Source organism: Sceloporus undulatus, chromosome 1, assembly GCF_019175285.1.
Source record: "Sceloporus undulatus isolate JIND9_A2432 ecotype Alabama chromosome 1, SceUnd_v1.1, whole genome shotgun sequence".
Classification (NCBI taxonomy): Eukaryota; Metazoa; Chordata; class Lepidosauria; order Squamata; family Phrynosomatidae; genus Sceloporus; species Sceloporus undulatus.
In genome coordinates this window covers 285,054,131-285,075,432 of record NC_056522.1, presented here as the reverse complement: position 1 = coordinate 285,075,432, position 21,302 = coordinate 285,054,131, and the positions used below count along the sequence as shown (strand labels likewise).

General features: G+C 51.3%; 1 protein-coding gene across 14 annotated transcripts in view; it reads right to left on the bottom strand.

Moving 5' to 3' along the window:
• The window catches only part of PAX6 (paired box 6), a 39,037-nt gene extending 18,377 nt beyond the window's left edge, over window positions 1-20,660 (bottom strand). For 2 of the 14 annotated variants that reach the window (XM_042475273.1, XM_042475291.1), the window contains exons 1-7: window positions 20,574-20,660; window positions 15,608-15,687; window positions 15,226-15,283; window positions 6,612-6,742; window positions 5,388-5,429; window positions 5,078-5,293; window positions 3,560-3,725 (exon numbers count right to left, since the gene is read on the bottom strand). In XM_042475273.1, coding sequence (XP_042331207.1) covers window positions 3,560-3,725; window positions 5,078-5,293; window positions 5,388-5,429; window positions 6,612-6,742; window positions 15,226-15,235 — 565 coding nt within the window. In that variant the 5' untranslated portion in view covers window positions 15,236-15,283; window positions 15,608-15,687; window positions 20,574-20,660. Of the gene's footprint in view, window positions 1-3,559; window positions 3,726-4,198; window positions 4,598-5,077; window positions 5,294-5,387; window positions 5,430-6,611; window positions 6,743-7,337; window positions 7,462-15,225; window positions 15,284-15,607; window positions 15,688-20,573 lie in introns of those variants that run through there. The other 12 variants (XM_042475335.1, XM_042475342.1, XM_042475307.1 and 9 more) reach the window with 8 other exon arrangements.
• Between the last annotated feature and the right edge of the window lie 642 nt (window positions 20,661-21,302).

Genomic DNA, 21,302 nt, shown 5'->3' with positions numbered 1-21,302 from the left:
AGATAGATAGATAGATAGATAGATAGATAGATAGATAGATAGATAGATAGATCTGTATTAGCTCCACCATCCTATGTGACCCTCCCTGATGGAAAGGGCTGCCGAGTGAGTCCCATGGAGTTCAGGAGGCCTTATTTCAATGCCGGGTTGCCTTCTCGACCTGCTTTCTTGGCAAGTTGGACTGCAGTCCTTCCTAGGGACTTCTGGACCAGTCGATTCCATGGGGTTTATTCAATGGGGCAAGCTGCAGATCCTAAGGAAGCCAGGCTTAAGGTGGCAGCAGTAATACTGAAGACCGCACTTGGGTCCTAAAAGAAGGGGTCCCCTTAAATCACTATCTATGGAAGATTCAAGCAAAAGAGTCCCCTAAATCAGGAGGCTTTCGGGGGCAATTTGAGGCAGGGCGACCGAAAAGTAGGTCCTTGGCAGCATTCACCTTGCTGAAAGAATAGAGGTCGACGCCGCTTTAAGTGCCACAGCTCAATGCTATGGAATTCTGGGAATTGTAGCTTGTTGTGGGTGAGCCACAGCAAGCTAAAATTCCCAGAATTCCATAGTATTGAGCCGTGGCACTTAAAGCGGCGTCGATCTCTATTCTTTCAGCAAGATGAATACAGCCTGACTGGGTCGATCTGAATGGGCAAACCCTTCCAAAGGCTCTCCTGGATTGTGCAACACTCCACTTGGGAGTACCTGATCTTATCTAGATGTGCTCTTGCAGTACTTTTTGAGGCTAACGGAGAGAAAGAAGCAGGCAGCAGGAGCTTTCATAGGCTCTAGCCTAGGAAGGAGATTCAAGTTTAGGAAAGCTCCTGCTCCCAGCTTCTTTCGTTCAGTTAGTCTCAAAGGTGCAACAAGATCCCTTTATAATCTGATTTTCCAGGCTAATATATCTAAATCTTTGGATTCTGCCGCCTTGTTTAGATATAGCACTGTATCCGTCGATCTGCATACCAGCATATAAAACATCTCTCTCTCTCTCTCTCTCTCTCTCTCTCTCTTCCTCAGGCCATCAGCCTATGACTCCTATAGATGGCAATGGAGGGGCATTCAGACTCAGTCTCTCTCTCTCTCTACCACACATAGCCACACACACATCTTTCAGGACGGAAAGCCCTGCTTGAAAGAAACCACCAGCCTGAGGTTCCGCAACACTGTAGCTTTTCTCACATATCCAGTTTCAAGCCAAAAATATGTTTCCAAAAACAAAAACAAATGGTGGCTTCTCTCGGAATGACTATCTGTAACCACCCCCTTCTCTTTGGTCTTGTCCCTTATTCCAAGGTCGTAAGGAATATTCCTGGCCCTTCAGTGCGGTCCCCACATTCCTGCTGCCTCGAGAGACTCTTGGCCAGAGATTGGAAGAGCAAGGAAAAGCCTCCACACAAGGTGTCTTTGGGGCACTGAGGAGACACCATCTATTCTGCAAAAGCAGCCCAGGCCATCTCAAAACCTTGAAGGGCCTTTTTTTTTTTTTTTTAAACAAGGCGAGGCCAAGTAGACTTCTCTGGGAAAAGCCTCCCGGGACTGGTCTTGGTGCCCTGGGCATCTAATGGGGTTTCACTACTACTACCAACACCACCAAGACCCCTCCAAAACTTCCTTCCTCAAGGCCTGGGTTTCCAGGAGGCCTCTTGGCTCTGTTAAACCCAGGGGTCGGGAGAAGGGGCCAGAGGGGTCCCTGGCAAAGAGAGGGCGATCTGGGCCTGGGCTCTTCTCTTTCCAAGGGGGTGCCCCCTCCGGGGGGGGGGCTCCCTTCCCTTCCCTGGAAACTGACAGGCCTAATTGGCAAGCGGTGCCATCTCGTGTCCAGGGGTCTCCTGTGGACCATTTCTACAGCTGTCTCCTTCAACTAGACGCTTATTCATGTCGCCTTAATGAGAAACAAAACGATCTCTAATGAGCAATTACATAGCCACAGAATTGTTCCCATAACAAATTCTTGCGTGTGACAGAAACATCCTTTGTACCAGATATTCCGCATATTGTTACTGATTTTCTTTCTTTCTTTCTCTCTCTCTCTCTCTCTCTCTCTCTCTCTCTCTGGCTTTCCGTCTCCGCTCTCCCTTCTTAACCTCCTTTTGGAGAGGAAAGCAACAACAGCAACAGCAACAGCAAAAGAAGAAGCAGAAGAAGAAGAAGGAGGAGGTTGTTGGACAGACACCTCTCCGGAAAGAGGACCAGGAGAAGAAGAGCTAGTGCACCGCATTGAAAACTAAACCCCAGATCCAGACCCGAAGCCATTCCTTCCGCCTCTCTCTCAAAGCGAAGCGAAGCCACCCATCCTGGGATCCTTCCTATTAACCCCTTGTCACTCCCTACAGCAAACACCGATTAATCTTCAGGATAAACAGGGGCCCAGATGAGCCAAGCGGAGAAAGCTGGGCTGCTGGAGAAAGAAGGCATTCGCCACCCGGCAATTCGCAAAGGAAGGGAGCCGGACTGGATCGGGTCCTTCTTCTCAAGGGAGACACACAAACAGGATTGTTTTTTAGAGGGGAGACTCCGAATCAACACCTGATCTCTCTCTCTCTCTCTCTCTCTCTCTCTCTCTCTCACACACACACACAGACCACATTTTCTTTCCTGCATGCCTTCAAAAACCTCAAACTATTTGACGAACTACTAATTTGCCAAGGTCAGGAAAGGCTCCTTCAAACACACATGACATTTTGCGAAACAGTGGGACAAGAAGCAAGCCTGGACTGTATCCCAGATACCTTTCAAAGGCTGCTCACCTTGCACCACCTATATCCTATGCCATTTCCAATCGATTTATTTATTTTATTTTTTCTGAGAAGTCAGAAAGCAGGTATAAAGTTCTTTAGAGGAGAAGGCGTTTTACACTAAGTGCCAGAAAGTCTTTTTGAAATGATCAGCGAGGAGAGGAAAGAAAGAAAGAGAGAGAGAGAGAGAGAGAAAGAAAGAAAGAAAGAAAGAAAGACAAGAGGAAAAGAAGGAGAGGAAGAGGAGAGGCCCAATTTTGTAAGGAACAGGGAGAAAGCAACCAGTTTGTCCGAGTTCCCAGCAGAAGCCCAAGAGCCGCCTTAAGTCCCTTCTTGTCAATCCTTCCTCCTCGCAGTCCCATCATTTGTCAATTATTCTTAAAGCGCAATCCGATACAATGATCTTCTCCTCTGGGACTGGGTCAGAGGTTTAGCCTCATCATTCAGACTGCGGTTTATTCCAATGCATTTCAGGGTGTGTGTGTTGTGTGTGCGCGTTGGGATTCTCATACAGTGCGAAGTGGAAGCTTTCCACAAAGAGAAGGAGGGAGGACAACATAGTATTTCCTTATGGGGACCTAGCCCATATACACTGGAGAAATGATCCGGTTTGGTCCGACTAGATCTGCCATGGCTCCATGGTATGGCATTCTGGGCACTGGAGTTGGTTGCGGCACCAGAGCCGAGCCACAACCAACTCCAATGCCCAGAACTCCATAGCAAGGAGCCATGGCAGACCAAGTCGGACCAAACCGGATCATTTCTCCAGTGCGGATGCAACCCCCCCCCCCCCCTCTCTCCCGCCCCGATCTCTCCCTCCAGGGCTGTCCTACCTTGCGTCGGCTGCCCTGGCACGGATGTCCCCGGGTACCACCCGGGCCTGGTCCCCCACGTCCCGGTTTGCCCATTGAGCATCCTGAGCTTGTCATACATTCCGTCGGCCCCCATCTGTTGCTTTTCGCTAGCCAGGTTGCGGAGGACTCTGTTGATCGACGAGACCTGCAACGGAAGAGACATTCAGCCCAAGGGCAGACAGCCTGCGAAGGGCTTCCTCCGAAGGAAAGCACTTCCACCACAGAGTAGCCCCATCCCATCCCACCCCAGCCCTACCCACCCACCCACTTTGGGAGTTGTTGTCATGGCTGTGTGCCTCCAAGTCGTTTCCAACTTAAGGGGAATAACCTATCATAGGGTTTCCTTGGCATTTTGTTTTTTTCTCAGAGAGGGTTCGCCATCCTTTGAGGTACTTTGACCAAGGTACTCCAGTGGGTTGGCACGGCGGAGCCATGGATTCGAACCCGGGTGTCCCAGAGTCCTAGTCCAAAGCTCCAGCTCTCTAACATCACCCCCCCCCAAAAAACCCACAAACATCTGTAGATGTTCCTCAGAGAAGAGTCAGCAGACACATTGGAACCCAAGTCAGCCAAAAAACAAACAAACCACCCTTTCTTTCCCAGGAGAGGGAAGCTCACCCAGCCCACAAATTCCTCCCAGCAGCCCCAGTGGCTTTGTGGGAGACCCACTGACTTCGATAGGCCAAGCTCTGGAGTCAAGGGGGCGACCACAAACGAGCCCAACGAGGGACTGGCTCAGGCACTCAGAGGCTTGATCTTCCCCGCCAGAGAGGACAAACTACGATGGGTCTGGGGTTGGGGGGGGGGGTGGAAGGGAAAGAGACCCCAAACCCAGAGGCTGAGAACTGGGTAGCCCCGACGCCATTGGGGATGATCTCTCAACGGCATTCCTTCCTCAGGAGTAATGCAACCAGCCCCTATAGTAGATAGGGGGCAGAAAGGAGAATTCCCCGCCTTGCCCTTGTAGGGGGAGAAGTGGAGGGCATCAACCACCCTCCCCACACAGATGGGGTCACGCAGGGACTTAGCCAAGGGGGGGGGGGGGGTGGGGGGGACCCCCCCCCCCCCCCTTCCATTAGATAAAATGAATGGTGTGTGCTGCCACGCCGCCGCACCCAAGCCCCATTATAATGGTGGACCCCCCCTTCCCAAAATCCTGGCTACGTCCCTGGGTCACGCAGGATTCCCCCACAGATCTTCTCCCTTGGAGCTTCTCACAGATTCTGGTGGGTTGTTGATGTCTTTGATCCAATTTGAGGGCTTTGGTTTGGGGCTCCCTCCTTAGCCCGAAAGCGAAAGAGGGGTCCTTGGTGGTGGCTGTTTTCAAGGCACCCCATAAGTTCTGGGGAAGGACAAAGGGAGAAGCGTGGGGAGGGAGTTCCTCAGCCTTTCTTTGGGCTGGGAGAACCCAGGGAAGGGGAGTCGCAGAGTGAAGGGGGAAACTCTCCTGAGATGGTTCTAGATCAGAGAGGGAAAAGGGTTTCTGGAGGCACTTACGCTGGGTATATTATCGTTGGTACAGACCCCCTCCGATAGTAATCTGTCTCGGATCTCCCAAGCAAAGATGGAGGGGCACTCCCGTTTATACTGTGCTATTTTGCTTACAACTTCTGGAGTCGCTACTCTCGGCTTACTACCTCCGATTGCCCGCGGTCGGATGGAGCCAGTTTCGTAATACCTGCCCAGAATTTTACTCACACAGCCATTCGATACCTGCATCAGGGAAGCGGACAGAAAATCACATTATTAATAATTTCAAGACAAAAATAAAATTGTTTAAGTATGCATTAAACAATGACAAGCTTACGTTTTGATTGTCCAGCACTTGGACTTTTGCATCTGCATGGGTCTATAACACAAAAATATACCTTAAATGGTATGAGAACTTACTTAAGAGAGGTTTTTTTTTCTTTTCTCTTTCAAAAAAATATTACATTCGTGGCCCTACACACTACAAAGGTGAGATTTTGTTTATTTATTTTTTCGTTTGGGTTTGGTTCAAATAAAAAACCCTCTTGAAAGGGGGAAAGGGGTGGGAGAAAAACTGGAGAAAAATGTCAATCTTGGTAGGGATGTAACTAGAGACATCATCAGACCAGTTTTGAAAATAGATTCCTGAGGGTTGGTTGGGAGGGGAGGTCGGGAAGATGTGGGTGGATGGATGATCAAGTAGGAAATCTACTGTATCCCTAAGCCAAATCCCCGGCCAAATCACTTTCTCAGAGATACATCAACGCCCAGGGATCTCTTCCCAAGGAAACCATAGATGCTCTTGTCTCTTAATATCGATTGATAGGGAGATATATATACACAGACACATAGATAAATACCGGCATGCAGAAGTTCTAGAGGAGTGGGGAGGCTATTCAACCCTTCTGACCCAGACACACTCGATTGGAGAGAAGACTCATATGGCTTTTTCCATATTGGGGTGTGTTTAGGTTCAGAGTCTGACCCATACACCCCTCCCTTTCATCCCCAGCTAATTTGAAACCGAATTTCAGAGGGAAGGCAGCTTGTTAAAAAGCCTCAAATCTGTTCTTCCCGGTGATCCCTCGTTCTCTACATCTCGAGGGGGATCCCTCGCGATGTAGAGAAAAGCAGATGGACCACTGTTGTCCAAGCGGGACTTGCCACTTCATTCCCGTACACAAAAGAATTTGAATTTGAAGTTACATTCCCACACATTATATATAGGTCTGTCCCTGGGCTTTCCCCTCCACCAAACAATTGCAGCTGAGGAAGTAGAACTAAGTCTAGGAAAGCTCCTGCTGCCAACTTCTTTCTTTTAGTCTCAAATGTGCTACCAGATCTCTCCCTACAGACTGAGGAGGAGGAGGAGGAGGGTGAGGAAGGTTTCCCACCTGAGCCCACCTTCCTCCCACCCACCCACCCTCCCCGCTGGAGGTCCCACGGAAAGCCCTGCCTCTCCTCCCGGTCCTGGTTTGCAAGCCAAGGTGGGCGAAGGAGGAAGAGGAAAAGGAAGAGGAAGAGGAGGCGGAGGAGGCAGAGGGCTCCCGGCCATGTTCACCTGCAGGATTCGGGAGATGTCGCACGGCCGAGCCCCGCTATGGGCGAGCTCCACGATTTTCTGCCGGGTGGAATCGGGCAGCGGCCGACCGTTCACGAACACGCCGCCGAGCTGATTGACGCCGCTGTGACCTGCAAAGGGGGCACGAAGAGAGGGAGAAGTGGGACCCACGGACCCCTCGGCAGGGAGGGTGGCAAGTGGGCACTGCCAGGGAAGGGCCAAGAGGAAGCAGCAGCAGCAGCAGCCCCAAAACAAGGCTCCCGTCCTGGTCCCCCCCCCCAACACATACACAAAGTCTCCAGGAGCCTCTGCTTCTAATCCACAAATCACATCCCCATATAGAAGAAATAGGATGAGTCGCCTTGACACTTGTCTTTCAAATCAAACTAGCCGCCCGTCAAGTTTGAGCTTAATTCCTGGGAATAGGCAAAGCCATGCCACACCAAAGCAGCATCCCCCCCCCCTTCGCCCCCTTCCTCTCCTGAGTCTCCAAATCTTACAGCGGCGGCGGCTCCCAACCCGGCAGAGCAGAGTGTGGGTCTGGAGGCACCGAGATCCCTCCGAAACCCACCTCCAAGGGCTCCTCTGCTCGCCAAAACACTGCCACCCATTGCCACCCTCGCCCCCAAATCCTAGGCTAAAGGCGAGATCTCCTCTCGAGCCCCCCTTCGGGTCCCAGCCCAGCCCCTCCAAGCCCAGAAGAGGAGCCCCCTTGGGGTTACACACTTTCGCTCAGAGTCATCCTTCCAGCGAGACTTGGCAGCTCGAGAGGCAGCGCGCAGGCAACAAAAAAAGGCAGAGGCGGCTGGGGAGAAGAAGGGATGGGGAATGGGGCTGGGCTGGGAGAGAACCGGCCCCTCTCTTGCATGGGGTGGGTGGGGGTGGGGTGGGGTGGGGTGGGGGAGAGCTTCTCTAGCCCTGCTCGTCGGATCCCAGATCGCCCGACCCCTCCGCCCCAGAGACGATCCACTTGCTCCCTCTCTTCGCCTTCCCTCCCTGCCCCCCAAGCGCCTAGACCTTCAAAGAGGAAGCCAAGAGCCTCTTCCCCACATCTCCAAACAACTCCCGCCAAATGCCACCACCATCACAACCACCCCCAAGAAACTCCCCTATTCCCCCCTCAATGTATCCTCCAGAAAAGAAGAGGACGGAAAAGAGCAATCATCATCATCATCATCATCATCATCATCATCATCATCAGAATACAAATTGTTGTTGTTGTTGTTGTTGTTGTTAAGAAATCGTCGAGGTCTAGGCTGCGCTTTGGAGCCGTCTGCTTGCATCCTCCCAGCCCCAACCAAAGCGAGTGAAATCGGATCTCTATCTCCAGATCTCCAGATCTATAATCTAGGCATATCAAAAAGAGGGTTGGAAAAGGATCCCCAACCTGCAGCTCCTTAGGCTTTGGAGGCCAAAGGGTCCCTGGAGAAGGTCTTTCTTTCTTTCTTTCTTTCTTTCTTTCTTTCTTTCTTTCTTTCTTTCTTTTTCTCTCTCTCACTCTCTCTTTCTCTCTGTCTCTCTCTGTGTCTCTTTCTTTCTCTCAGTTCTGCTCTCCTCCTCTCTTTGGAGCCTCCTGCTAAATTGACTCCAGGAGCCTCGGCTTCTAAGCAATAAATAAGCTCCAAATATAGAAGAGGGGGAAAATATGATGAGTCTCTCTGACATTTGTCTTTAAAATAAAACTAGCTGCACGTCAAGTTTGAGCTTAATTTCTGGAAATAGGCGGAAGTCGCCCCGGATCATGCATGGAAGGCTAATTGAAAAGATCAGTTGGAGCATTTGTGGCAGACATGTCACTTTATGACAGTGCTCCGCTTTTGAAAATCGCATCGTCACGACAAATAGGAGCAGGATAAAAACGACCCTTTCTGTCCGGATTTGGGTATCACTCCGACGAGATTGAACTCTACTCGTTTCCCCTCGGAGGGGAAGCGACTTTTTAAGGTAGCCACGGGGCCAGTGCGGACACAACCGAGGGGGCGCCCTGCCCTACCAGACAAATCCGAAGTGACACGCCGCGGATCGGGCTGGGAAAGGGGGGCAGCAGCGGGAGGGGGAGAGGAAAGGGGGGGAGACCTCCAAGTCAAAGCCGCTTCAGAAACCGAGGTGTTTTCTGGAAGAAAAGGAGAAAGCCACGAGGGCGAGAGGGCCCTCCTTGCTCCATTACTCTCTCTCTCTCTCTCTCTCTCTCTCTCTCTCTCTCTCTCTTGTCTTCCAGGGCACACCGTCGGAAAGAGAATTTTTGTCCCCGATGGAGAGAGGAGGAGCGACAAAGGCCTTCCTCTCTCTTTCTCTCTATCATATAGACACACACACACACACACACACATACACACCACCCTCAGGTAGTGATTCGCAGCCTCCCTCTTTGACATATATTCACACACACACACAACTCCTAGGCATTGGTTCGCAGTCTCTCTCTCTCTCTCTCACACACACACACACACACACACAACCCCTAGGTCTTGGTTTATAGCCCCTGTCTCTTTCACATACACACAAACCCTAGATATTGATTCGCAGTCTCTCTAGGTATGGATTCACAGTCTCCCTCTTTGACATATATTCACAGACATACAACTCCTAGGCATTGGTTCGCAGACTCTCTCTCTCTCTCACACACACACACATACACACACATATACTCACACAACCCCTAGGTCTTGGTTCACAGCCCCTGTCTCTTTCACACACACACACACACACACTAGGTATTGGTTTGCAGGCCTCTCTCTTTCACATACACACCACCCATAGGTATTAATTCGCAGTCTCCCCTCTCTCACACACATACACACACGACCCCCTAGGTCTTGGTTCTCTCTCTCTCTCTCTCTCTCTCTCACACACACACACACACACACACACTCACCCAACCCTTAGGTGTTGATTTGTAGCCCCTCTCTCTTTCGCACACACACGCAACACCACTAGGTATTGGTTGACAGTTCCCCCCTCTCTCTCACACACACACAGAGAGTCACACATACAAAGCCCTTAGGTCTTGCTTCTCAGCCTTTCTTTTCCTCCCTGCCTCTCCTCCCCTCCTCTCTCTCTCTCTCCCTCCTCCCTTTGCCCTGGATTGCAGAGGCATCTGCCTCTCCTCCTCGACTGAAGCCCAGAGCCCGATCCAGCCCAAGCATCCAATTTTCCCAATTCTTTTGCTTAGGGAGAACGGAGCAGGTGCTCCTTCTTGGCCCAGGGACAGCAAGGGGCTTGGGTTGATCTTTTGAAGGGCTCTCCCTTCTTCTCCTTCTTCTTCTTCCTCCCCCCCTTCGGCCGCCTTGCCTTGGAGATCTAGGCCAAGACCCCTCTCCTCTGCCCAGCTTAAACCCAGGAGGAGGGCCTGGGCCGGCCTTTCCCTCTCGCAAGGGTCTTCTCCATTCTTGTGAGTCGGCGGCTGCGAAAGCATGCAGGCGCCCGGGAAGGGCAAGCCTCCATCGATGCCTGTTCCCCGGGGAGGGCCGTCCCTTGCCCTCCGCATGAGGCGCCTCCGAGAGGAAAGCCGAGCAGGAGACCCACAGGCCCCCGAGAAAAAACAGAGCGTCCTCCCAAATCCATGCCCAGTCCTCCTTTTCCCGGACCTGCCTACCATTTCCGCCTTCCCTCCAGGAGGAATTCCAAAAAGTCCTCCCTTTAGAGTAGGACTAAGAAGCCTGGAGTTCCTATTTATATGGGTGGGGCTTTTGGGGGGTTATGTTGGAATGCCCTCCTGCCCTCCCTTCTTGCGCTGCCATGTCCTCCTTGGACCCCTGAGCCAAAGGCCTTGCCCTCCCCGTTGCTCCCCTTCTCGCTTGGCTTCTCGACACCGTCGCAAATCGGGGATCGGAAAGCGCGAAAAAGGCCCCCAAGGCCCCATGGTGTCCTCCTTTGCGGTCTCCAAAGGGGGGGGGGTTAACTGTCACTAAGGAGGGGGAACCCTAAGAACCTGCTTTCCAGTCGCCTCCTCCAAACCCAGAGGCCAGGCTGGCTTCCCACAAGGCCCCCCAGCCAGGTTTAGAAAGAAATCCCGACTTTCCCAGGCCCCGATCACTTTGGAAGGGAAAACCCTGGAGATCCAAGGCGGGAAAGGACACCTCCTCGAGCCTAAAGGCTCTAAGTCAGGCTTTCCAGGAGGCAGATCCCCGAATTAAATCCGCCTGAGGACCGCAGAGCCCATGTCTGAGGGAGATTGCCTGCAAGAAAGTCCGATGGGAGCTTGTTGTTGCGTGCTTTCAAATCATCTCCGACTTAATGGCAACCCTCTCATGGGCTTTTCTTGGCAAGGTATGCTCAGAGGAGCTTTGCCATGGGTATCCTCTGAGGCTGAGAGGGTGTGACTGGGTTTCCATGGCAGAACCAAGTTTCGAACCCTGGCCTCCAGAGTCCTGGCCCAACACTCAAACCACTACGCCGCGCTGTCTCTCTCGATGGGGCTTATTCCCCAGTAAGGACCGCTTTAGAAAGCCAAAGAGATTATAAAGAGAGGCCGGATTCTGTGGGCGAAAGGAAAGAGGGATGGAGAGAAGCACCAAGGGCCAACCAGGCCTGGCTGCTCCAGATTCGCTTCTCTTCAGAGAAACCCGAGAAGGTGCGACTCCCAAGGGAATTGCTACTCGAGGAGTTGAGAAGGCCTGCCAGATCCTCCCTGAGAGGAGCAAGAATGCTTTTGGGGAAACAAGTGGGGAGGGGAGAAAGGCGGGATGTAAGATCATCATCATCATCATCATCATCATCATCATCATCATCATCATCATCAATCATCATCATCATCATCGGTCCAGAGGAGCCCACTCTTGGAGCAAGGCAGGTCTCGGGCGTTGGATGAGACTCAAGCCCCAGTAAGTGTCCCTCAAAAGCCTCCCGGGCCTCTTGGGTTAGTCCTGACCAGGGCGGACCCACCGGATTTGCTGCTGAATGCTAGTCCCTCCTAGTTCGGACTACCATCAGGAGCCAGGCCTTGGTCTCCCTGGAAGGAAGAGAGATGTTGTTGCTGTTGGTGTGTGCCTTCAAGTCGTTCCCAGCTTATGGCGGCCCTAAGGCAAGACTCTTTATAGGGTTTTCTTGGCAAGTTTCTTCAGAGCGGGTTTGCCATTGCCATCCCCTGAGACTGAAAGAGTGGGACTCACCCAAGGTCATCCAGTGGTTTTCATGGATCGGAACCCTGGTCTCCAGAGTCATAGTCCAATACTCAAACCACTACACTATACCACCCTAGCTCTCTTGGAAGAAGAAAGACTGATGACTAAAGGTGGCCTTTTGCTTGAATGGAAGGGGTTTGGGAACTAGAACGGCCCTGCCTCGGAGGTGGACGTTTGAAGGCCCTCAGTATGTTGGAAAGGAAATCCTATCGCCACTATCGCGGAGGGAGCTGGGAGGAGCTAGTCTTCGACACAGTAATTTACCCTAAAGGCACCAGATCTCGACTAAGCAGGGTCAGCCCTGATTGGTATTTGGATGGGAGACCTCCCCCTCAACGAGTACCAGGTGTTGTAAGCGGTATGTCAGAGGAAGGAAGTGGCAAAGTCATGTCTGACTACAGTGAGCCCTAGGTATCCACTGAGGTTTGGTCCCAGAACCCCCGTGGATGCTCAAGTCCCATTAAATACAATGGCTGAGTAAAATGATGTTTTATATAAAATGTTCAAGGGTACCTGTGTTGGCCATTTAACAAATGCAAACAAGAATCCATCAGTGATACCTTTATTGCCCAACTGAAATGCACAATTGTTGCAAGCTTTCTAAGCTCCACGGGCTTCTTAATCAGGCAAGATGTGACAAACCAACCAGGAGAAAAAAGAAGAAGAAAAAAATACTCCAGTATTTGGTTTGTTACATCTTGCCTGAAGAAGAAGCCCGTGAGCTTCGAAAGCTTACAACAAGTATAGTATGCATTTCAGTTGGCCAATAAAGGTATCACTGATGGATTTTAATAGTTTTTTGTGGGTTTTTCAGGCTATGTGGCCATGTTCTAGAAGAGTTTATTCTTCACCTTTCACCCGCATCTGTGGTTGGCATCTTCGGAGAAGATGTTGGCCAAACGTCAGAAATAAATTCTTCTAGAATGTGGCCACAGAACCCGAAAAGCCCACAAAAAACCATGGATGCCGGCCCTGAAAGCCTTCGACTTCATGATGGATTTTTGTTTGCAGTATATAAAATGGTAAAAGCAAGCAGAGAGATCTTTTAGCACCTTTAAGACCAACTGAAAGAAAAAAGGTTGGCGGCAGGGGCTCTGGTAGACTTAAGTTTACTCCCTCAGATGCATTTAAATGCACCTGAGGAAGTAGACTGAAGTCTACGAAAGCTCATGCTGCCAATTTTTCTTTCAACAAGTCTCAAAGGTGCTACAAGATCTCTCCACATTCTACAGACTAACGCGGCTATCTCTTTGAATTCTCCCAGGGTAAAAGCAAGGTTGGCTATTTTGAAGTTATGTATTTTTGAATATTTTCAAGCGGTGGATGCTTGAATCCGTGGAGAAGGAGGGCTAACTGTATTCCTTGTCTAAGAAAACCCTATGGGGTCGCCATCCGTGGGGAGTAACACACACACAGAGGGGCCAGAGATTTTAAGCCCCGGCTTCATTTTGGAGAGTCAAGGCCCCGCCCGCTGCCCAAAATCCTCGGCCTCGCTTGGCCAGGGCTTGGTGGGGAGCGCAAGCAAGACCTCCGCCTGGTAGGTCGGGCTTCCCTTGGCAAAGACCTCAGGCGTCCCAAAGGAAAGGGACGGCCAGTGCAGGCCACCAGACCCACTCCCAAACACAGGGCGGGGGCGCTGGTCGAAGGAAGGGCAGGGATCAGCTCCTGTGGGGACACAGGTGGGCTTTAAGCCGCTGTCTGCTTTTCCTTCATTGTCCTCTCGCACTCCTGGGAGGTTCTGGGTGCGAGGGTTCCCTCTCAGGCAGAGGCCTGCCGGAAAGAAGGCTGATTGGAACCCAGACCCACATAAACCTCAGAGACACGACCTCTCCAAGCAAAGGAACGGAAGGGCCCAGTTTCACCATGTCAGGCGAAACCTCAAGGACCCTCGCAAGGTCCCGATCCTCTTACACAAAGCAAAGGTGAACCCAAAAGCACGCAACACACACACACACACACACACACAGAGTGGCTCCATGTTGCCTTCCTTTCAGCGAAGATTTCAGACTCTTTCGAGTTTGCGCCGCTTCACCTGGCATGGCTCAATGCTATGGAATTCTGGGAATTGTAGTTGGTTGTGGCTCCGCTCTGGTGCCATAACCAACTACAATTCCCAGAATTCCATAGCATTGAGCCATGCCAGGTAAAGCGACGTCAAACCCGATCATATTCCATCCCAGTTCAAGGCAGGTAGGCGTACTTCCAAGCCTAGATCGCCTCGCTTTCGTAGCAGATTGGAATTGTCTGCAGGGCAACGGCAGCCCCAAACCCGACAACAACAACGACGACGACGACGACGACAACAACAACAGACGGCGTTACTCCCTGGAACCCGGCCCTGGTGGCTCTGCCTTGCCCTGCCTTCTGGTTGTCACAACAGGCCCAAACTGAGAAGAAGAAGAAGAAGAAGAAGAAGAAACTAGAAGACAATAAGACGAAGCATCAGCATCAGCAGCGCAGCCTCATCATCATCAGCATCATCATCTCTTGCTGCTTCTTCGTCTGGCTTTGCTTTGGCCTTCTCCAAGCCTCACCCCTTCGCCAGCTTGGAAGAACCGCCGGCCGGGTGGCTTCCTTCCTCCTCAACCCACGCTGGGCTCCTAAACCCCCGCGATTTGCAAAGGAATTCCCCCGACAGATATAGCCAAGGTCCATTATGGTTGTTGTTTTTTTGTCATGGACTGGGATCTGAAAGTGGGTCACGCTTTGAAAGGACTTTCCCTCCCCCCTCGCTCCATCCCCACGATTTCTTTTCAGACTAGTTCTGGCTTCTTTGGCACCCCCGGCCACGATCCAGTGGATCCCCGCACAGTGGAAACCATCTCTCCATTTCTCTTCACAACCACAGCTCTGTCGCCAGGAAATCTCGGGGGGGGGGGGGGGAGATAATGGGAAGAAGTGGGCCCAGAAAGAGGCCGAAAAGAAAGCTCCCTGGGTCCCCCTTCTCTTCCCCTCCAGAGAACTTTTCTCAGCCGCAAACCTTCTAGAGGAAAAGATCGATCCCAGGACAGGAGATCCTCGGGGTAGAGGTCCCACGCCAGGCCCACGCCATCCACCAAAACAGGGCCTCCATCCTCCACCATCACAGTGACCAGATAGTCAGTCCCATCAAAATGAATGGCACCCCCCAAGAAAGGCTTTCCTGGGAGAAACCTCCGAGTGGTGGGGCATCATAATCGTCACCACCATTATTATCATTATCATTATTATTTTCGGAGGGATTCCTTACTAGCCCTTCTCCTCGCTCCCAAGATTTGCAAGCATTTCTAAAGACCTAAATAGATGGGGATTCCCTCCGCCTCTGCAAAGTCCAACTCTTCTCTTTCCCAGGAGAAATCACTTTGCGGATCTTTCGGGGGAAATGTGGGATTCTCTACCTCCCCCTTCGGCCTCCCAGCAGCCGCCCCCCAACCAGGACCCAAAGCCCCCAGCCAGTCCTCCCAGCCCTACTTTCTCAAGCCGGCCTCCAGTGGGGAAAGCGAGGGACTTACTGTTCTGCATGGTGGCTGGAGTAGGAAGCAGGATCCCAGGGGGCTCGCTTGGGGGGCTCTGTAGGGATGAAACAGAGGTCAGTCAGGAGGGAGAAAAACACAGGCAAAAGGCCCCAATTCGGACCATCTCCCCAAGGCACCCGGGGGGAGGCATTTTTATTTGATTTGAGTTTTCTGGTTCACACGCCCGCCACCCAAACCTCTAAGGGGGCCAGATCAAATCTATTTCTCGGGGGAGCTCTAGGCTTCTTTTCAAGCAATTGGGAGTGAGAAGTGGTAAAATGAGGGCTTTTTCTTTTATTTTCTTCACACCCCAGAAAATAGAGGGAGGTTTCTCCGTGGTCTGGAGAAGGAAAGGGTGGCAAGGAAGGGTCCGACTTGCCTGGTTTGTGAGCGATGCACTCTCCTCTCCTACAGGTGAAGGAATGGCACATCTGCGTAGCGCTGGTTAAAGTCTTCCCGCTAAGATGGGAGGAAGAAGAGGAAGAGAGTAGGAAAAGTCTCCCAAGCACTTTGCAAGGTCCGCCACCTCCGCCAGCCCCACTCCCACCCCACAGGGGCTGCCTCGGAAGAAGGAACCGGGCCGTTGAAAGGCTGCAAAACACACACACACACTTACCCAGAGACACCCACCCACACCCTCCATTGCCATCAGCCCCAAAGAGCGGTGCTCCGTGACACTCCTGGCGCCTCTATTTGCAAACACAGCCCCGCGATCTGATGGTGCTGAAGGGAGCGGCAGGGCTTCTAAAGGAGGACGGCACTCTGGGGGCCCAAAGCAAAGCCCTTTCTCCCGAGTGTGTGTGTGTGTGTATGGAGGAGGAAGAGGAGGCAAAGTTTGCTGGGAGCACTTTTATCTGTGTTGAAGAGAAAGGGGAGCCAAACCCCCACAAACCCGTCCTCTTTTATGGTGGATGATCTTCTTGTTCTTCTTGTTGTGGTTTTGAAACCTGTGTTTGGACTGACTTTGGACGGGGAGGGCGAGGGGGTTCTTTTCAGGGCCATTCACAGCCCCTTGTTTTGGAGAAAGAGTGAGTGAGTGAGTGAGAGAGAGAGAGAGAGAGAGAGAGGTGGTTGGAGGGGAAGGGGGGAAGGCAAGAAGAGAGAGCTCCCCTCATTGTGGCTGACTTTCTTTTTTGGGTCTTTAGGTCTTCCCCTTTCCCCCTGTCCTGTGACACACGCTGTCTACCTCGCCTCAGTGCTTTAAAAAAGTAAGGCCCGGAGGGGGTGAGGACGGCGGGGACAAAGGCGACCCGAGGCGAACAATGGCTTCCATTTTACTCCCCTTCCCCAGCCCTCAGCCCACAGCCAGGCTAGCCGCCTCCTCCTCCCCAACTCCGGGGCCCAGCCAGCCTCCAACTTACAAAGGACACAGGAGCAACGCGAGATCCCCCTCCACCTGCCTGCCTTCCTTCAGCAGGGCCTACCTTGACCCAGAGAGACTGGCCAGCACCACAGCAGGCCTGGGGGGGGGGGGGGAGACAGCTCTTTCAAGTGGCCCCCAAAATCAGAACAACAGGAAGAATCAGGATGTGTGTGTGTGTGTGTGTGTTTGTGTAGATAGATAGATAGATAGATAGATACTGATATAGGTACAGGGACATAGATATAGAGACACAGAGATACAGATATAGGTTATTTTTTGCACAGTGGGTTCTGCTTGGTGGGAGAAGATGAGTTTCTTTTTGTTTTAAAAATATTTCTCCTCTCTTCTCCTTTTTAGGTTCCCTCTTCCCCCCCACCTCCAATCCCAGCCTAGCAGGGAGAAAACAGAAAAGTAAATTCTCGTTATAAATATCTAGAGGTAATTATGTTACTGGTGTGAGTTGTTAGGGGTTGTAAAAAGATACAACAGCGCAGTGGGGTGCTCAATTGGGGTGAGACAATTACAATAAAGAACCCATTCAAGAGGTTTTGCTTTTTGGGGGGGAGGGAGGGGAAAAAGGAGGGGGAGGGAGAAGACAGAGATAGAGGAGGGTGAAATAAATGAAATAGTGGCCGCCTTCGTTTTCTTCCTCAATTCTCTTTCCCTCCTCCAACACCTTATTATTTTTAAAGCCTTTTTTTATGTCCTCAAGAATCTCCCTTTTCTTTGATTTTGGCCTGCAATGAAAACAATTCTGTCCACTTTCCCTTTTTTGTCCTTTTTGAAATAAAAAAAGTAGAACCAAAACGATCAAAGAGGCATCTCGCCCGGATCCAAAACGAACCCGTTTTGATTTGTAAGTGGTCTTCCCCTCCACCTTCTCCGAAAAGCTATTTACATCCCATAAAAAGTGAAAGAATGAAAGAATGAAAGAATGAAAGAGTGAATGAATGAAAGAATGAAAGAAAGAAAGAAAGAAAGAAAGAAAGAAAGAAAGAAAGATCAATCCGAAACAAGGACTTTCTCGCAGAATGAACGAGGCGGACAGAGGTAAATATTTACTCCGCTTCCGAGAGGCGACGAATTAGGACTCGAGAAAAAGGCCCTCGGATCGACTTTTTGGAAGATGGGAGACAGTATCCTCTTCATCCCCCCAAAGTTCTCGGAGTCCCTATCCAGAAAGCATCCCTTTAACACCCCAAACACGTCTGCACAGCCGCACACTTCCATCAGAGATCGTACACACACACACAACACACATACACACAAGGGCTCCTAACCTTGAGAAGCAGTTTAGTAGAGCGACAAGGGGGCATTGTTAGCCTTTTTACTAATGGGGGGGGGGTTAGGGTGCAGAAACCATTAGGTTTTATGGGTGCTTGCAACAAAAATATAAATAGTTTTTACACCATGGGGGGGGGAGTAATCATATTTTAGAGGAGGGTGAGTGAAGGGGAAAGGAAACGCCAATGCATTTGAAGCATTTTTAACGGGGGGGGGTCCACCTTGAGCCCCACTGAGGCCAACACCACCCCTTCGGCCCCTTTTCTTTCCTTTCCTTTCCTTTCCTTTTCCTTTCCTTCCTTTCCTTTCCTTTCCCACCCGGAAGCATTGCGATGGTGGCGGCGATCCTCCCGGACCCAGAAAGCCCCCTTTTTGGCTATTTCTTCTCTCACCAGGGATCGAGCCATCGATCTCTGACAAAGAGACACAGGTAGGCATAGAAGAACAGCAATATATATATATATATATATGATATATATATATTTGGGGGGGTCTCCAGTCCCATTCCTCCCAGAGTTTTCCGGAGAGGCCTGATCTCACAGAGGAAGGAGATTTGGGGGCTTTTAAAGCCCCCCCCCCAAAATGCTGGCTCTAAAACCGCCCGCGATCTCGGATCGGAGCCTTCCTTTGGCCGCCAAACCTAAAGAGCTCTTAAAATGACAAAACGTTCCAATCCCGGCTCCAAACCAGCCAAGAGAAAGCCTAATCCCGTTTGCAAAAGGTCACACCGACCATAAAAATAAATAAATAAATAAACAAACAAACACCATTCATTTGCCAAAGACACAATTAATATTCGAGGCCTATAAAGCCGCCAGGCCTCTTCCTTCCAAACCGATGGCTTGGCTTTTCCAAGAAGCACCTCCTCCTGGAAAACTTTCCTTCTTTGGCCAGCCTGGTCCAAAGAGAGAGGAGGCCTCTTCCCTCGTCTCTGAAGGCAAATTCGGGCTGCTTTAGGAGGCGATAAAGAAAAATCTCCTCCGTTCCGGGCCATTAAATCGGAGGGAGTCAAAAGCACCAGGAACTGGCTGAAGTTTCTTCCTGCAGAGGCTGCAGGAGAGGAGAGGAGAGTAAAATTTCTTCCCATAGAGACAAGAAGAGCCATTTTCTCCAAAAGGATCCATGGTTCCCAGGAAGCAGAGGATCCAAAAGCCCTAAAGAACTGACAGAGCCAGGCCCAGACTTGTGGGACTTTACTAGGGATCACTCCATGGCACTGGAGTGTTATTTCGAGAAAAACATTTTAGATGGCTTGGAAAACACACCCATGATAGACACACAGAGAAGGAGAACGAGGAAGTAATTGCAATTAGCTAAGGTTTTTCCTTCCTCGTTCCAAAAAGGAGTTCCACCACCCCCCCCTCAAAGCACGAGCTGGGGACAAGCCTCTCTTCTCTATCGATCGCAGGTTCTCTGGAGAGCAAAAACGCAAGGAGGCTGAACAAGGCCAAAAATCTCAGGAGGTTCCCAAAGAGAGGAGGAAAAGCGGTTGGGGGAAAATATCTCCTTAAAATAATAATAATAAATAATGACAGGGACAATATGATAAATTTAATATGATAATTACACAGCGCAATAAATAATAATAATAATAAAATAATATAATAATAATAAATAAAATAATAATAATAATAATAATTTTATATTTTTAGGCCGGTTGCGGTCAAGTTTGAAAGTTTTGCCCATTTCTTTTTCGTTGTGGCCAAGTTTTGGTGTTTTTGTTTTGGGGCGGGTTGAGACGGAGAGGGGCAGCCCTTCACAGCTCCTGAGAGCCGACTTTGGCCTAGAAAGTGGTGACCCTGCCTTCTTCCCCGGCACCCCCCAGCCCACCCACCCTTGGCCTGGGTCTGCCCACCCCCCCCCCGCGCTTCCTCAAGGCCACCTCCTTTGGGATTTTCTTAAAGGGTGCAGAGAGAACCAGAAAAGAGAACGGAGATCCTTCAGGAAATCGCCTTCTCCACCACACAGGCGCGCCAAAACAAAAACACCCAGCTTTGGGGGGGATACAAACACACACAAAAAGAGGAAAAGTAGGGAGGGTGCTGAGTATGGCTCCAACCCTGCCCCCCCCAAAAAAACCCCAAAAAATCACTTACATCAAGCCCTCCGGAAGGGAGGAAAGGCGGGAGGAAAACAGAAAAGCAAGCCATTCTTCTCAATGGGAAGCCAGTAGGTGATTCCATGGCGCTCGCCCGAGGAGTTTCCGACCAACCCCTCCTCGCAGCCCCAGCCTCCTCTCCCCCTCTGGAGCATGGGGCTGTGTGCAAGTCTCCCCGATGCCCCCAATGGGTCCAGCCAAAAGGCGATGGTGGTGGTCAGTGCCATTGGAGCCGAGATGTTTTGCCAAATGAGGAGGAAGAGGAATGGGTAGTGGAGGAGGAAGAAATTGGGTTTGTGTGATAAACTCTGTGTGTGTGTGTGGTGTTGTGTGTGTGTGTGTGAGAAGAGAGAGAGAGAGAGAGAGAGAGAGAGAGATGATGGGAAAGGAAAGAGTTTGGGAGTTTGGGGACTGGCATCTCCTCTTGGGAATCTCTCCCGGAATGTAAGAAAGTGAGGCTCCACAAAGAAGAAGTGTTGTGGTGTGTGTGTGAGTGTGAAGAAAGCGAGGGGGCGGTGGGTGAGTTTAGAGTGAGAGAAAGAATGAGAGAGAGAGAGCTGCCTGGCTGTGAGAAGAGAAGCGGGGAAGCGATCGGACCACCTTTCGGCGGCATCGCGTCTCCTTGTCAAAGCATCCTGTCAATAATGGTGTTTCCAAGCGGCCCTGATGGAAAGGATGGTGGGCCTTTCGGAAGAAGGTTTGCCAGTCCCCCAAAGAGTGCCTCCTCCTCTTCCTCTTCCTCCTCCTCTTCCTCTTCCTCCTCTCTTCCTCCTCCTCCTCTGCTGCCGGTTGTGTGTGTGTGATCTTGAGTTCCTGGAGGAGACAGAGATTGACATAAATGGGCTGTTCACGACTGGAGAGGGAGGAAGGAGAAGGAGGGAGGGACGGAGAGGGAGGGAGGGGAGGGAGGGAGGGAGAAGTGGAGGGGGGGGAGGAGGGGAGGAGGGAGCCACCTCTGCTGCTTGGGGAGGGTTCAGGGTCTGCCTGCCTGGCCCCTCGGCCTCCCTTGGCCCATTAGCGCGGCCTGACTCTTCTCCTCCTCCTCCTCCTCCTCCTCCTCTCTCCTCTTTTTTTTTTTTTGGCCGGCAAGCCTGTACTCCGGCCGCCAGAGCCGAGCGGGAATGCAGAAGCCGGCCGGGCTCCCTTTTCAAGCCAGATCCTGCAACTCCACTTCACTCCAGGCAGGCAAGTGCCTACGCTGCCCAAACCAACAGCCCCCTCCCACACACACACTGACCCACACTCACACTCTCAACACACCAGGTGTGCTGGGCTGTATAAGCCAGGCCCGCACATGACGGCACGCTCCCACTCCTGGCTCCATTGGCC